Here is a 14,415-nt window from a genome sequence, read left to right as displayed (position 1 = left end):
AGGCGCGCGCGCACGCACGCACGCACGCGCGCGCGCACACGCGCGCGCGCGCACACACACACACACACACACACACACACACACACACACACACACACACACACACACACACACACACACACACACACACACACACACACACACACACACACACACACACACACACACACACACACACACACACACACCTACCTCACGGTATGGCCGAAATAACAAAATAATAGCTTGCAGAGCAGCGAGTAAGGCAGTCAGACCCCAGCCTCTGTATTTCCCCCCCAAAAGAAATTCCCCTGTGGTTTGGCCTGCTGCTCTCTCCTCGCTCGCTTCTCTCTCACTCTTCTCTCGATCTCCTCCCTCCTTTCTTCTCTTCCATCCCTCCTCTCTCTATTTACAGGCCTCCGTCTCTTTAGCTGTCTCCCACTCCCTCCTGTTCTTCATCCCTGTCCTCCATCCTTTCCCTTACCTCTCATAAAGTCTTACCTCTGTCTTTTCCTTCTTAATCTTGTCTGCTCCCTCTCTCTCTTTCGTTCTTTCGTTCTTTCTTTCTTTCTTTCTTTCTTTCTTTCTCCCTCCCTCCCTCCCTCTCTCGAAGTCCTTTTGTGCCAGAAACCTAATGAGAACAATGTGTCAGAATGTGTGTGTGTGTGGTGGAATAGATGTCCTCATGGGGTCCCTCCTCCGGTATCCACATTCACAATAGCATTGTGAACATGTTTAAGGCTTTTACTGTTCATTTCGCTGGTTTAAACAATGAAATAGTTGTACTTTATAGTTAGCTATTGAGTTAAAAGGACTTTTATTTATCTAACTTTTTGATACTACCAAAGACAAAAAAGTCTACCTATCAAAGACAATGATAGGGGGCGGATCGATAGCACAATGCAAAAGTGATCAGTGTCAACAGTCAGAAGGGCTTGGAGTACGGTCAAATTGAGCCATGGCTAAGTCCCGCTCCTTGCTGATACTCCCTCAAGCTGTCAGAGCTACGTTGCCCATACTGTCACTAACTGCACCCCCTGTATAAATATCTCTCATTTTTGGAAAACGAAAGCGATTTCAGAGAGAAGCAGACAGGAGGGTCTAGGTCACCAACCTTTTTGAAACTGAGAGCTACTTCAAGGGTACTGAGTCGTACGAAGGGCTACTTGTTTGATACAAACTTCCTGAATAACAGTTGCACAGATCACCTTACTATATCTTTGTACAAATTATCACTTCTAACATTTTTTTAAGAAATCATTAACTGTCATATCTTCACATCATGTCTCATTTGTACTAACCACTATCTTTGTAACATTTTTGAACAAATCATGAACTCTGTCCCATGTTTATACAAATTATCAGTTATGTAAAATAAAAATTTCACATTTTTAAATGAATCCTATTACTTGTACTAGTACTAATCACAAAATGTTGGGAAGTTTGGGTCACCTTTGCATTGCGCAATAAATCCTGAATGCCGGCCTGTCATGGCAGGAGCCCCGTCTGTTGTCACCGACACCAGCTTTTCTAATGGTACCTTTTTCTCCACGAAGAAACTAGTAAAAACTATTGTCTATAGCCGAGGGGTGATCCAACCCTCCGAGGCGCCCGCACATCTTCAGGCGCCCGCGTTCAAACCTCAAGTCTGGGCCTTTTAGGTCGGATTGCGATGCCTCGCCTATACCCCCGCCACCCACGAGTTGTTGCCCCGCGGCTTGTTCCGAGGACTGACTGACGGACCTGACGACGGGGTGCGCTCGCGGCTGGTCCATGCCCGTGGGCACCGTGTTGGCTACCTTTGGTCTACAATGTGTTTGAAAGATAAATCCAGGATGTCAAACTGAGTAGCAGTGAAAACAGGTTCAAAAGATAAAGCTAGAAGCTAAAGCTACAGATCACAGTGTAAAAGTGAACCACCACATCACCTGGTGATCGAGACAGAGGACAATGAAATGAAGGAACAGCAGTGTAAAGCTACGTAGGCCTTTATTCACTCTTTCAATCATTAAAAGTCTAAAGCAGTATGTGTAGAGATTCTAGCGTAGCATAGACGTGCTAACGCTAGTTAATGATGTGCTAACATGCTCTAGTAATGTTAGTTCCACATGTTTTTAAGTACAAACGGAACATTTTAGAGTCATATATCTCCTTCCTACCGCTTTGCCCGGCAACAACTATCACTATTACTGGTATCAAAAATAAAATTATATTTATATTACATTTTTATTTTACACACATTTTAATGAGAGCCTACTTCAGATTAAATATAAACTTCTGTATTGAGAAATCCTTAATATAATTGGATTCAGATAATCAGGACAACAATGGTAATCTGGATCTCTCAAAATTTGTTGCGCAGTATAATCGCACACATGAGTCCTAAAACCTGGACATGAGCCAGACTTTTGGCACTTCCTGTTCGCATGTCTCAAAGCCAATGTGCTTTTGGTTAGATACCTGGATTAAAGTCTGTGGTTAACAAACTGAAGAGATTTTAACATTTTGTTCTACTATACAAAATACGTCAGTATATATCCTTATAGTTAAATGAGACGACTAAACGTCATCACTAGAACACGTCTAAGTTTAGCTTAGTGGTGGTGACGTGAAGTCATGTGACCGTGGTGGAGTTCCTTTATAGCCTAACGTTAGTTCTTGAATTCTGCCGATTGCATTCACGCTTCAAAAATCAGAAAAGTAGTGTTGAATTGTGAAGATTATCTCGCAGAACAAATTGGGTAAGTTTCATAAACGTTTATTTGCCACAGAGCTTATTTTCTGCAATAGTCCAAAATCCAATGGAAGAATCTCACTGGCTGCTTGTGAAGGGAACGAGTGTGATGCTGACTTCCTGGTTGGCCTCCAAAAATACATCACCCTGCAGCACTCTATTATAGACACACAGATCACAGCAAGAGGAAGTATTCCCTTGATCCCTCAAACACAGAGTCACACCTGCCCCCTCCTCTTTGTTGTCCTCTCACCTGGATCAGAGGAAAAGCTTTTGGGAAATCACGCTGTTGAAGTGTAAACACAAGAGTGTGTTTATCTGCAACACCATGAAATTACATAAGTCAGTTTTCTAACGGCCAGCGCATTCAGTGTATGTGTATTTGAATATGTGTGCCAACTTTCTACAAAGGATAAAAGAGATTATGGACCAAAAATAATCACAATCATCATTCTCTACTGTAGTGGCTGTTAAAGATTACAAATGTCCCCACAGGGAGGAAAAGCTGGATGCTTTCTGCTATGGTGGAGCAGGGCTTCACTAAAAATACGCAATCAAGAGATTGGCATTAATGCTTTCTAGTAGCCCATTCCTCCATAATGCTACATTGTGAACAACAAATCCGTTTAAAACGGCAAAAGGAGAGCTAACGATAGTTAGTAAGCGATAGCTGTTAGCAGCTGGTTGGCAGCACGGTCATACTTGGCTAAATAACCGAGATAGCAGCATTTCGGACAACTAACTTAATCAGACACGTATTATATTGTAATTCATTCCCATCGTGCTGCACAGAGTTTCCGCAGTGACCAGCTCTTCTGCAGACAGCACAGAGTCTCTTCTCTGCCTATAATGGAGCTAAAAGCTAAAGTACGGAGGTTCCTTTTAGTTATATTATGGTCTTCACGCTCCAAACAGTTAAGTGAGTATTGGGCGATGGTTAATGTTATCTTGAGGTTTTCAAATGTAATCCTGTAAAATGTAGTTTTGGACAAGTCTCAGCAAAATACAATTGATATTAGAAAGGTAATTATGACCTGTTTAACTTCCTAACACAAGCTATAAGCAGCTTATAAGACTAATGGTACCTAACTAACTACTACATTGCTACTCTATTGAATTGTGCGTTTTCCATTTTGGGCAAGTAAGTTTTGCTATCTGGCCGGTAAAACATGTCAGCTCCTTGCCGGAAGATCCTTAATGTCAAGCCCTGTCAGGTTTTACAAACCAGGAGACTCGATTAGACTCACCTTCCTACCTGACACAGGACGTGGGGACTAAGGTTAACAGACCTTATACACAAAGTTAACAGGGCACTGTGTTGACTGTTTTGATGTTATGCACCATCCACCAAGTAAAATTCCTTGTATGTGCAACATACTCTGGCAAAATAAACAGTTCTGATAAGTTTGTTTCTTTTCTAGGTGGAAGTATAACTCCACAACAAGCTTGTTTGACATGTTGTGTTCGCAAACAATACATCTAAAGCAGATACAGAGGAACATTAGCATTTGGAGTTGTGTTTTTGCCAACAAATATATAGTCACTTTACAATACTCACTAAGTATGATGCCAAATTGAGTATGTAGTGCATCCACGCTGCATAGTATGTAGATTTTGTATACGTGTGAAATGGCCAGATGTGTACTAGATTTGCAAGAATATCTAAGCATGGCTGTATTAAGAGAACTGGATTCAGCTTATTTCATTTCTATGAAAGTTGCTCAGTGGTGAAAAACAAAACAATCCCGACACCTAAGTATAAAATTACCCAGATCACCCGGCGATAATAAAGTAAAGGCTATTTAAGTTGTTGTGCTGGGAAGTTGATTCAATAAAAAGAAGGAAAAAAAATCTGCTAAGTTAAAGATGTCTCTTTTCCAATGTTAGTCTATGGGAGACAGTCTTTTCAGTTGTAATTATGAGATTGTGAGCTTACTTGACATATTTAACTGCACCAAAATCCATTGCGGCTCTCGAGGCAGACAGTTAAAATAATTAACCCATTGAATAAAAGAATTGCAAATGATAGCGAGCAACGTTAGAGCACAATTCAAAGTTAAAACTAAGGAGGTCACATATATAATGTACTGCAGAAAATAGACTTTATATTTAACACTAAAGTATTTAAGAATTAAAATTTCCCTTAAATAATACTGGAAGATATTATACTGAGTGTTAGAGTCCATGTTGCTTTACATTTGTGATAAATAATTTACATTCAACGTTAGCTTAAACCGGTAATCGATACAGTCACGTGATGCAGACAAGACGTATTGAGCAGTCTGCTGGTAATGGCATACTTCATTTAACAGGCTGTTTACAATACATACTCATTGAGTATGCAGTACGTTAGTATACGACTTTAAACACAACCTCAGTGTTTATGTAAATTGGTGAAGAGACCCTTTAAGTAAGACTTGTGTTTAAAGATAATTGTTGTTTGAAATCATTTCAATTTAGCATATTTTAATGCTGTTGAATTTGTGTGGGTATTTTTGTTGCCATCCTCAGACAGCATTAAAATGTCTCTCATTAGCTGAATCCATGGAGCAATAACTATGTCTTTACATGAGTGAATATATTTAGTACTAACATCTAAAAAGCTAATTGTTTTGGTGTCAGCAAAACTAGTGCAAACTAGTCAGTGTCTGTCACATTTCAGGAGTCCATTTAGAATTATCTGGCTGGACACCAGAGAAAATATCAGCAGATGAACATCATAGGCATCGGAGCTCATACAGAGCTGAAGTGGCCCATTTCAGGCTGTGCAGACTCACGGGGATCTCGCCCTGCGAGGACAGCCAGCGACATGGTGAGTGGACGGTGGGCCGGTGTTGGCCTCGCAACAAAAGAAACGACGCGTTCCTCATCAGAACTGTCCCTGTTTTCATCAATAGCTGGTATGTGCTGTTTGTCCAATTACCCACACAAAAGGGCTCCTTCCACTGACCGCCCGGGTTAACCCAATAAGACACAAGCTTACAACTAATCATTTGGACATATGTGATATTATGTCAGTCAGCTGGCATGGGAGGGGGGGGATGGGGGATTAACCAGCCGTGCCAGTCTGGGATATGTCATGTGTTAATCGGGCAGAAGAACTAATATTCCATCATTCCTTTAGCCAACAAACCTTAATTCTAACTAGGGCCGGGCGATGCGATGATGATATTTTTGACCAGCTACCTCAATATTGATATTGCAGGGATTATTGTAGAGTGGTCACAATGAGATTTTTGATATATAAATAAATAACATAAAAATAAATAAATAACATGATTATACTGTAATTCAGCCTTTAAAACCAGGGGGGGAAAAACACACTTACGCCATATTACGATATCCAAATTTTAAAACGGTATCTGGTCCCATATCACTATAATATTGATATATTGTTCAGCCTTAACTCTGACAGCCACAAGATTAAGCCTACATGCTTTCAATGCAAGAAAAGTTCATCTATGGCAAGAAAAATAATATATATAATCCATCATCATGATCCATCATCTTTGATTAACTATAAGTAAAATGGGACCATTTGTTTGAGCACTTTTCTAGTACGAGTCAGTACTAGAATGACTGAACTTGAACCAAGACGTATATTTATTAGATTTTATTTGGCTCTAATCTTTTACTCAGTGTTGTATTATATTTATTTAATTATTTTTCTGAACTTAATTTAGTGTGTATTAGACAAAATGTTCCCTCTGTTTTGGTCATGTTGTCGTATTGTCAATCATTTGTAAAGCACTTTGAATGGCATTTGACTATATAAATCAAACTTGATTGAATGATTTATTGATCTAGTTTTCTCTTTATGAACGTCTCAGATATTAGTAAAACTTTCTTGAAACAAGCTTAATAATCTAGAGGGGCTTGATAAGAATATCCATCTTGGGTACAAACAAATAAGATTGAATCAAACTAAAGAAGATAACGTGAATCTCTGGAATCGAGCTTTGTGTCGTGTAGCTTTAACTGAGAATAATCAGACATGAGACCAGGAAGTTGATTTACAGTGTCGAAAAAGACAAATGATCTTATGCTGGATATTTGTCTTTAGCCGTATATATACACAGTATATTTGGGACAGAACTACATTGACAACCTATTCAGGCACATGCTTCTTAATGAAATGTTCAGTGCATCCATCACCTTCTCACTTATGTGTTTCTCTCTCCCCTCATGCAAGAACCAGCAATAAAAATCCCTGAAAGTATGTTGCAAGTGTGGAACCATCCAAGCCGCCGCTGTTGACCTTTGCCCTAAATATGCACATGCAAGCGAAGGTCAGGAATGTGGGGCACCTAAGCTAATTGTGAGAATATCTGCGGGGGGGGGGGGGGGGGGGGGGGGGTTATGTGTCGTGTACGCGGCACAGCGGTCTGGAAAACCTCCAGCCTCGTTCTGTTGTAGCTCTTCTCAGAGCTGTGGGAGCGGAGGCAGAGACAGATGGGGGAGAGGGGAGGGACTGGGAGGGAGAGCCGGTCCACAAACAGCAGAGCTCGCCTCCTGTCTCAAACTGACAAACAGTGACAGGCAGCTGACACATTCTTCCGAAACGGAGGGCCCCGTCCTCCCGTCTGCGCCTGAGAGTCGCTGTGAATGTTTGTGTTCCGTACCGATGTCAGTTTCAAAAGGACAAATTCCTCCAGCAGTTTTAAAATGATACACTTCTACTGTGAAACATGATGTGTTCGTGTCTGCATATCTAGAGAACTCCATCAACAAGCTGCTGAAAAACTGTAACAACACAATATTTTGGGTCATTTCTGGTTGGGTGAAAACCTGAACATTTTATGCAGAGCTTCTCAGCACAGTGGAGGGCTTAAAGATTCTAGGACATTTCACCTTGGTGTATCTTTGAAGGTGCAGAAACAGGCCCTGTTTTTGACTCGAGCGTAAATGTGCCATACATTGATTCGTTACTACAATTCCTGCTTGTCAGTATTCATCCGGCGTTCCTTTCCGAACCATTAAACGCTGCATTTAGCTGTTCCTGGCCTGAAGTTTCCGAAACCCCCCCAAGGGCTCTGTGCAACTCTCTCCCTCAGATTCACTCTTTTAACCACTTTTCTAAAGATGGAACTGTTCTATAAATCGGCGCAGTTTAGGATCCCAACTCATTTCTATGGAGCTCTGTGCAGTCTCAGAACGAAGCCAGTACTCCTAGCTAACATATTAATCTACCTCCATCTACAGCACCTATATGTCACTCTCTATATTATGGTCCTTCCATCTAAAGTTTAGCACACTCTAAAGCTTTTTGACGGTGACAATAAATAAGTAATCTACCTCTCATATCAAATGATAACAGTTATTGTTTTTTAAGTGTATAAAGTTTATGAGCTGCATTAATTCATTGTCTGTCAGAAAACATAAAAGAAATATGCCGCCACTTCTCACATGCAGCAGATACAGAGCAGCATTCACTTGAAGTTTGTGGTGACGTGACAAACGGAAGTCCAATATCAACCCTCCTTTCAGCTCCGCTTTGGTCTCCACCAACTCCTGAGAAAAACATCTGGCTCTTTAGCAGCTAGATGTTCGGTGTTCTTCACCTGCTGGCTGCTTTCACGTCACACACTGTCATTTGATTCAAAGCCTGGATGCTTGGATCTATTTCAGGCAGGGTTTAATCGGGTTTGCCATATGCAGAAAAATAGCAGGAGTCACAGGGCCAAACAATAGTGAATGCGGAGTTTGCAATCTGTGTTTCTAGACCAGATAACCTAACGTGCCAGTAGACAAAGTGTGGGACAGATGTTCAAACATTATACTCATTCATCACCCCAACGGATTCCTCGCAAATTAAGCAAACAAACTTCCCCATTACGTCTGTAAAAAAACGACTAACTTTCCCAACGTTTCTGAAATTCTCGGCACTCGCTCGCTATCCTTCATCTTTTCGGCTCCACCTGATTAACTGAGGTAAATATTTTCACCGACAAGTAATCAATGTAGGTCGAGTCGTTGTTCAAAATGGAAGCGAACACTAGAGTTCAATAGAAATATATCAGAAATATGCTCAAACCATATCCTAGTTTATCTTAAAAAACAATCACCGCTGGCCATTTGAACACGGGAAGCTGCCCGCAGTTGGCCCCCGAGCCATAGTTTGGCCGCCAATGATTTAAGATCATTAAGTGGTTTTAATTTAAAAGCCCACAATAATAAACTTATCTTTTCAAATATTCAACACATCATTACGTGGTCTGATTATTCATGTCCTTACATGCTACTGTTTTGGACATGCTCATACAGTTTAACTTTAACTCACTTCTGCATTATACTATAATTGGTTGTATATTCTGTTCTATGTTGGTGCAACATGAGGATTTCCCCACAGATCATTTGCATGTTTTTGGCTCCCTCTGTGTCTCTCCTGGACAGAATCAGTGTTGTCTCACGGAGACAAATCTCATCTGCGTCCGTTTACAGTGACCTCTTATCTTCAGCAACCCGCAGCCATTCAAACAGACAGAGTACAATGTATCTAACCCCGGACTGTGACCACAACTGTGGTTACTCTCCTGTTTACACGAATCAAAGGCTTTCTGTTCAGTTGATTTGATTTCAGGCCCTGCCCCCCCCTCCTCTAGTCATAGATCAGCTGGGAGCTCTTTGGTTTATGGCAGTATGGATGCTGTTGAATCATGAAGGTCTTGCAGTAATGGTTATTTTGTGTGGTGAAAGTTAAAACCCACAGAAAATGTGGAGAATCTAGGAAGTTCACAAAGCTTTAGAGATGGCAGTGTACTAGTCTTATTTATAAGGAACCAATGGAGTGGTGCTGATGAATACCTTCTCTTGTTAGTATAGCCCCTTCAGCTATTCTTTTATTTAAAGTACTTTTACACATACAGTTCTGGGGACAAAGCAACTAGTATATGTATATGTATATAATATTTTTCTTTTTTTTAAAGTTTGAGTCAGACTGAATTCTGAGTCTGAGGTTCAGGTTCAGGCTAGACTAGACTCGTGCAGATATGAATTTATATATATATTAATTATAAAAGTAAAAGTACCAAACCCAAATGACGCACCCGCCAATAACTTCTATAAAAAGATAGTAATGTACAGAGGTGTGTAGCCGGAACCACAGGAGTCTAATCTCGGCCTTTGCAAGTCCTCGCCCTCGCGTGGGCCAACTTACCCTCCAGCGTTACTTCTTTCCCCGCCTTCTTCAGCGCCTGGACCGCCAGGTCGTGCGTTGCCTCCCGGAGGTCGTTCCCATTCACCGACAGGATCGCGTCCCCCACCCGGAGAGCCCGGCTCTGGTCGGCGGCGAGACCCGGGAAGATCTTGGAGATGAGGATGGGCATCCGGTTCTCGCGCCCACCTTTGATACTGATCCCCAGCCCGCCAGACTCCTGTTTGACAACTCTGACTTTCCGCACAGCTTCCGAGGAGCCGTCCAGGTTGAGGGGAATGTCGCCTTGTTTCGACCCGAAGCTGGACCCGGGACTGCCGTAGCTGGATCCAGGGCTTCCAAATTCAGAGTTTGTGCCATTATTCTGGTACTTTCCAGGGCTGTTCGGACCGTAGTTCGCGTCGTATTGACCTCGACTGACACCCCCGCGCCCCGGGCTGCCACTGCGCCCCCTACCTCCGTGGTTCTGGTTCTGGAGTTGGTCTGGACCCGAGGACGGACCGCGGCCAGGGTTCCCCGGACTCGTTCCCGGGTCATTTCCGTTCGACATGCCATTTCGTAGGCCTGTCGAAGAGTTGTTGTAGTCCCAGTGATTTCCCCCCTGTCCGGGTGCCTCCGCCTCGGCCGTTAAAGTCAGCGTTTCTCGGGTGAGTTCGGCGGCCACTCGCATCCAGCGGTCGCGGAGCAGAAGGTCGAGTTGACCGTTTTTGTCCGCTCTGGTCCAAACTGCCATTCCTAGACGGTTAGCCTGCTCCGAGGCGGGCCGCTTTCACACTAAAGTCATCATCAACTTTTTCCTCTTTTTCAGAGTGCGCACAAGCAGCGACTAGGCTGCACTGGCCCGCATCGACACACCCACTCCCACTGTGACTGCAGGCAGAGAGCGAGAAAAAACAGAAGGACTCCCCAAAAAAAACGAGGGAGAGGAAAGAGAAAAGAACAACTGGCCGTGATGGGCCAGCCTGAGACGGCTTGTTGATGAGTTCAAGCTCTAAAGCTGTCCGACTTCCACTGGAAAGTTAGCGAAAACAAAACTACAGCATATCCGGTAAAATAGTTCTAAATAAAATATATGCGCACGAAATTTGTTTTAGGGTCAAATTTTGGAGTGAAGTAGCTGGATCAACTGTACAGATTTATGTTTGAAAATATGCTATTTGCATAAAGTCCCAGAACATAAATTTGAAGATTGGATAACGCAGGGTTCAAATGTCTTGTTTTTGTTGACATCTTAGAGTCACACATTTTTACAGAGTGCATTTTGGATATCACATTTGTATAACTCCATAAATCTGAAAATACTGTCAACGGTCATTAAAAAAATGTTTGCCATGTTTTTTGGAATAAAATGTAGTTCAGGCTATGAATGATATACAAACAAACCCCTCTGCAACAACCTTCACAACATAGAGAGGGATGAAACTGTAAAGTTTGATGTATGTAAGAGCTACTGAAGTGGAGATTTCTGGATCAGTCTGAGGAAAAACTAATTTTAAAGAAAATGGCTTAAAAGATATGTTTTGTAAAATTACATTTTGAAGACACTACAGGAGAATCGGGTAAGAAACTCTTAATAAATATCACCAGGAAACTTCCCCATTTAATTATTTCCATTAAAAAAGATGTCTGTATTACAAGTTTGGTGAATAGGCTACAGGAGAAGCTACATATACAAATAGACAAACTAGCAAAGAATAATTGTATAGGATGTTTCCTTCTGCTAGTCTAAAATACAACATGTTATGGAAGCCAAATAGTCCAATCTCAAAATTGACCAGTGCATGAAAAAACAGTTTTTGCCTGGGGTATCTTCCTTTAATGGACACATAAAACGTAATAAAAAGTTAATGACGAAACCATTTTAATTTGTTACATCTCACGCTTTTATTTTGAAAGAATAATCTCATAACTTCCCGTTTCAGTCTATTTCATTCATTCTATCTTTACGCAGCTTGTCTTGCTGAAGAGTGAACTCAGAGCCGGATGACAGACGGAGACAGCCAATAGATACGTCGACCTGTAGATTATTTATTCATGCTGAAAGGGGCGGGGCGTCCATCGACGCATTATGGATCCACTGACTGGGGCCAAAGCCTACTTAAGTTCACTCACTGTGTTGCCTCTAGTAATGGATACTGCTGCCTACTATAACCGTTGTTTTTTCATATGCTGTAGGTTTTAATACCATTCCCCAAAATAGTAAGTCAATAGAACTGTCCCGTTGTTATCCCTCTCATGAAGCAAAACTTTCAAGTTGTAAGTATTGGCAATTCGGTCACTCTGTGTCCACATTAGAAAACTTGTCTTTTCATTCTGTCAAAACCAATCTATTGCGGAACAACTCTTTAATAGTCATGGTGAAAAGTAAGGCTGTGACAAAATATTCCCACAAGTGTGTCATGTCTGGCCTTTCCATATCAGACTGACATGCCTGCTTTCACTTTCCCTTTGATCACAAAATAACATGACGAGGAAAAAGTCTTTTGTTGAGTCCACAAATTATTAATGATGTGATCTCAAGACTGACTCATGAAATATTTTGGGAATAATATGAGGAAGTTCTTGTATTTAAAACAATTTATCTATGCAGATTAGGTAGCCTTATGTAGATGATCACCAGGTGTTACTTAGCTAAGATTCTGGACAAGCTGAGTAAAATATAGGTGATCTTCCATTTATTATCTCTGCCAGGAGATAATGAGATCGGTCATTTGTGTGTGCATTTCTGTGTCTGTCCACGGCCAATCTCGCATTCTGCTGCACCAAAATGCAAACTATTTTAGATGGTCAGTCATGGCTGCATGCTCAAGGGCCTCTCGTTGTTGCAGTGACTCACACTTTTTCAAAACACCTTTTATTACCTGTTTTATACTGCCATTGACTGCCTGCTGACTCCTAACTCACTACTCCTAACCGGCCCCCAGCCAGTAGGGGCAGATGGTGATGAAACAGCTGAGTGCATCGCTGCTATGGGGCGATAAAGGATTTTATCACAGATCACGATAAAAACACTAACAATAAGTTGATCGTGGGGAATTTCCATAATTGTGATAATCGTAAATATTCTCCAGAGTGACACGAAAAAGCTGCCGAGCTCGCTATTATGGTAATGGGGTGAAAAATAGAGCCTGATTTTAAAAATACAGGAATTATCATGTCAAAAAAGAACAGACTCACACAATGTTGCTTTTATTTTTTAGATGTATTTCTCCTTTATTTATGAGGGGGACCTTATGATTTATGATGACCTTATTTAAGATTGTTTGACACAAAAAAAGATGAGTTCCATCTGTAATGCAATCAAAACATTTATTTCTTTACAAAATATAAGAAAGTGATTCCACTATGTTTTAGTTTTATTCTAAAAGTTCTAAGCATATTTTGATTATTATCACAAATAATATTGTAAATCTCAATGATTTTTGCTAGGATAATTGTGACATGATTTTTTATATTGTCCCATGCTTCATTGCGGCTGCCCAGCCGCTGCTCTATGGCCAGAGACACAGTGGAGGAAACAATTTTGCTCACTTTTATTGTTTTGGACGGTGTGTTTGGCTACGAGCTAACAGCTAATGGAACTACATGCGCATCGCAGAAACTCAGCTGCTGATCCGTGGCCAGAGATGCAATTATTCTGTGCCTTTTTATTGGACATGTGTTTTGTAAAAAATAGACTTGTATTCATTCAATCAAAACTCAACAGCAGCAGTGGTCGTTTCAGACACACTTGGCGGAGATCTGCACTCTGAGAGTCATTTTAAATGTAGCACCAAGCTGCGTTGCAGAGATACACACTCCTGCACATTCACAGTTCGGCCCTCCAATGGAGTCACATCATGGGTGCTCACTTCATGTGCCTTTCATCTCCACCACCAGCAGGGTTGTGGCAGAGTCACATCTGAGAGCATTTTACCAAGTGGCCGATTTAAACGATTCATTTTCAATGAAAAGAGCTCAGCTGCTGCAAGCCTCATATTGGGAAAGCTCTGTCTATATAGAAAGACATGAAGTTCTGCACGAGACAGCAGCACCACAAACCATACAATGGAATCAACATCTCTCTAAATCTGTCAGTCTAAAACTGAACATTTAGTAGGATTTATAGTTGTTTTACCATTACATTAGTTAGGTGAACCTTGATAAAGTGGCAACTGACATCACTATGAGATAGGGCCCCATGGCACAGGTTTAAAAGGCTCCACCACCTCACCTAAATAAGAGCAAGACACACAAACGTAGCCTCTTTTTTGTGGACAATTTGTGTCACTTTGTAATTCTTTTGGTCTTTTTGTAGTAGTTTTGTATCTTTTTGTAGTTGTGTTGTCTCTCTTTGTAGTCATTCTGCGTCTTTTTGTGGTTAATTTTTCTCTTTGTGTTTGTTTTGTCTGTCTTTATTCATGTTGTGTTGTTTTGCCCCTTTTCGTAGTTGTTTGCGTCTCTTTGCAGCTTTTTGCCTCTTTGTAGTTTATGTAGTTTAACTTTACATTTGTTTTGTTTTGTTTTTTAAGTCGTATTGTCTCATTGTAGTTGTTTTGTCTCTTTTTAG

General features: G+C 41.3%; 1 protein-coding gene across 1 annotated transcript in view; it reads right to left on the bottom strand.

Moving 5' to 3' along the window:
• Positions 1-10,909, bottom strand: part of sntb2 (syntrophin, beta 2) — a 31,352-nt gene extending 20,443 nt beyond the window's left edge. The window contains exon 1 of the mRNA XM_079163153.1: positions 9,870-10,909. Coding sequence (XP_079019279.1) covers positions 9,870-10,599 — 730 coding nt within the window. The 5' untranslated portion in view covers positions 10,600-10,909. The remainder of the gene's footprint in view (positions 1-9,869) is intronic.
• Positions 10,910-14,415: the final 3,506 nt, after the last annotated feature.

Source organism: Pholis gunnellus (genome assembly GCF_910591455.1).
Source record: "Pholis gunnellus genome assembly, chromosome: 7".
Classification (NCBI taxonomy): domain Eukaryota; kingdom Metazoa; phylum Chordata; class Actinopteri; order Perciformes; family Pholidae; genus Pholis; species Pholis gunnellus.
Note: the sequence above shows the minus strand (reverse complement) of the source record. Positions and strands in the feature narration are given on the sequence as shown.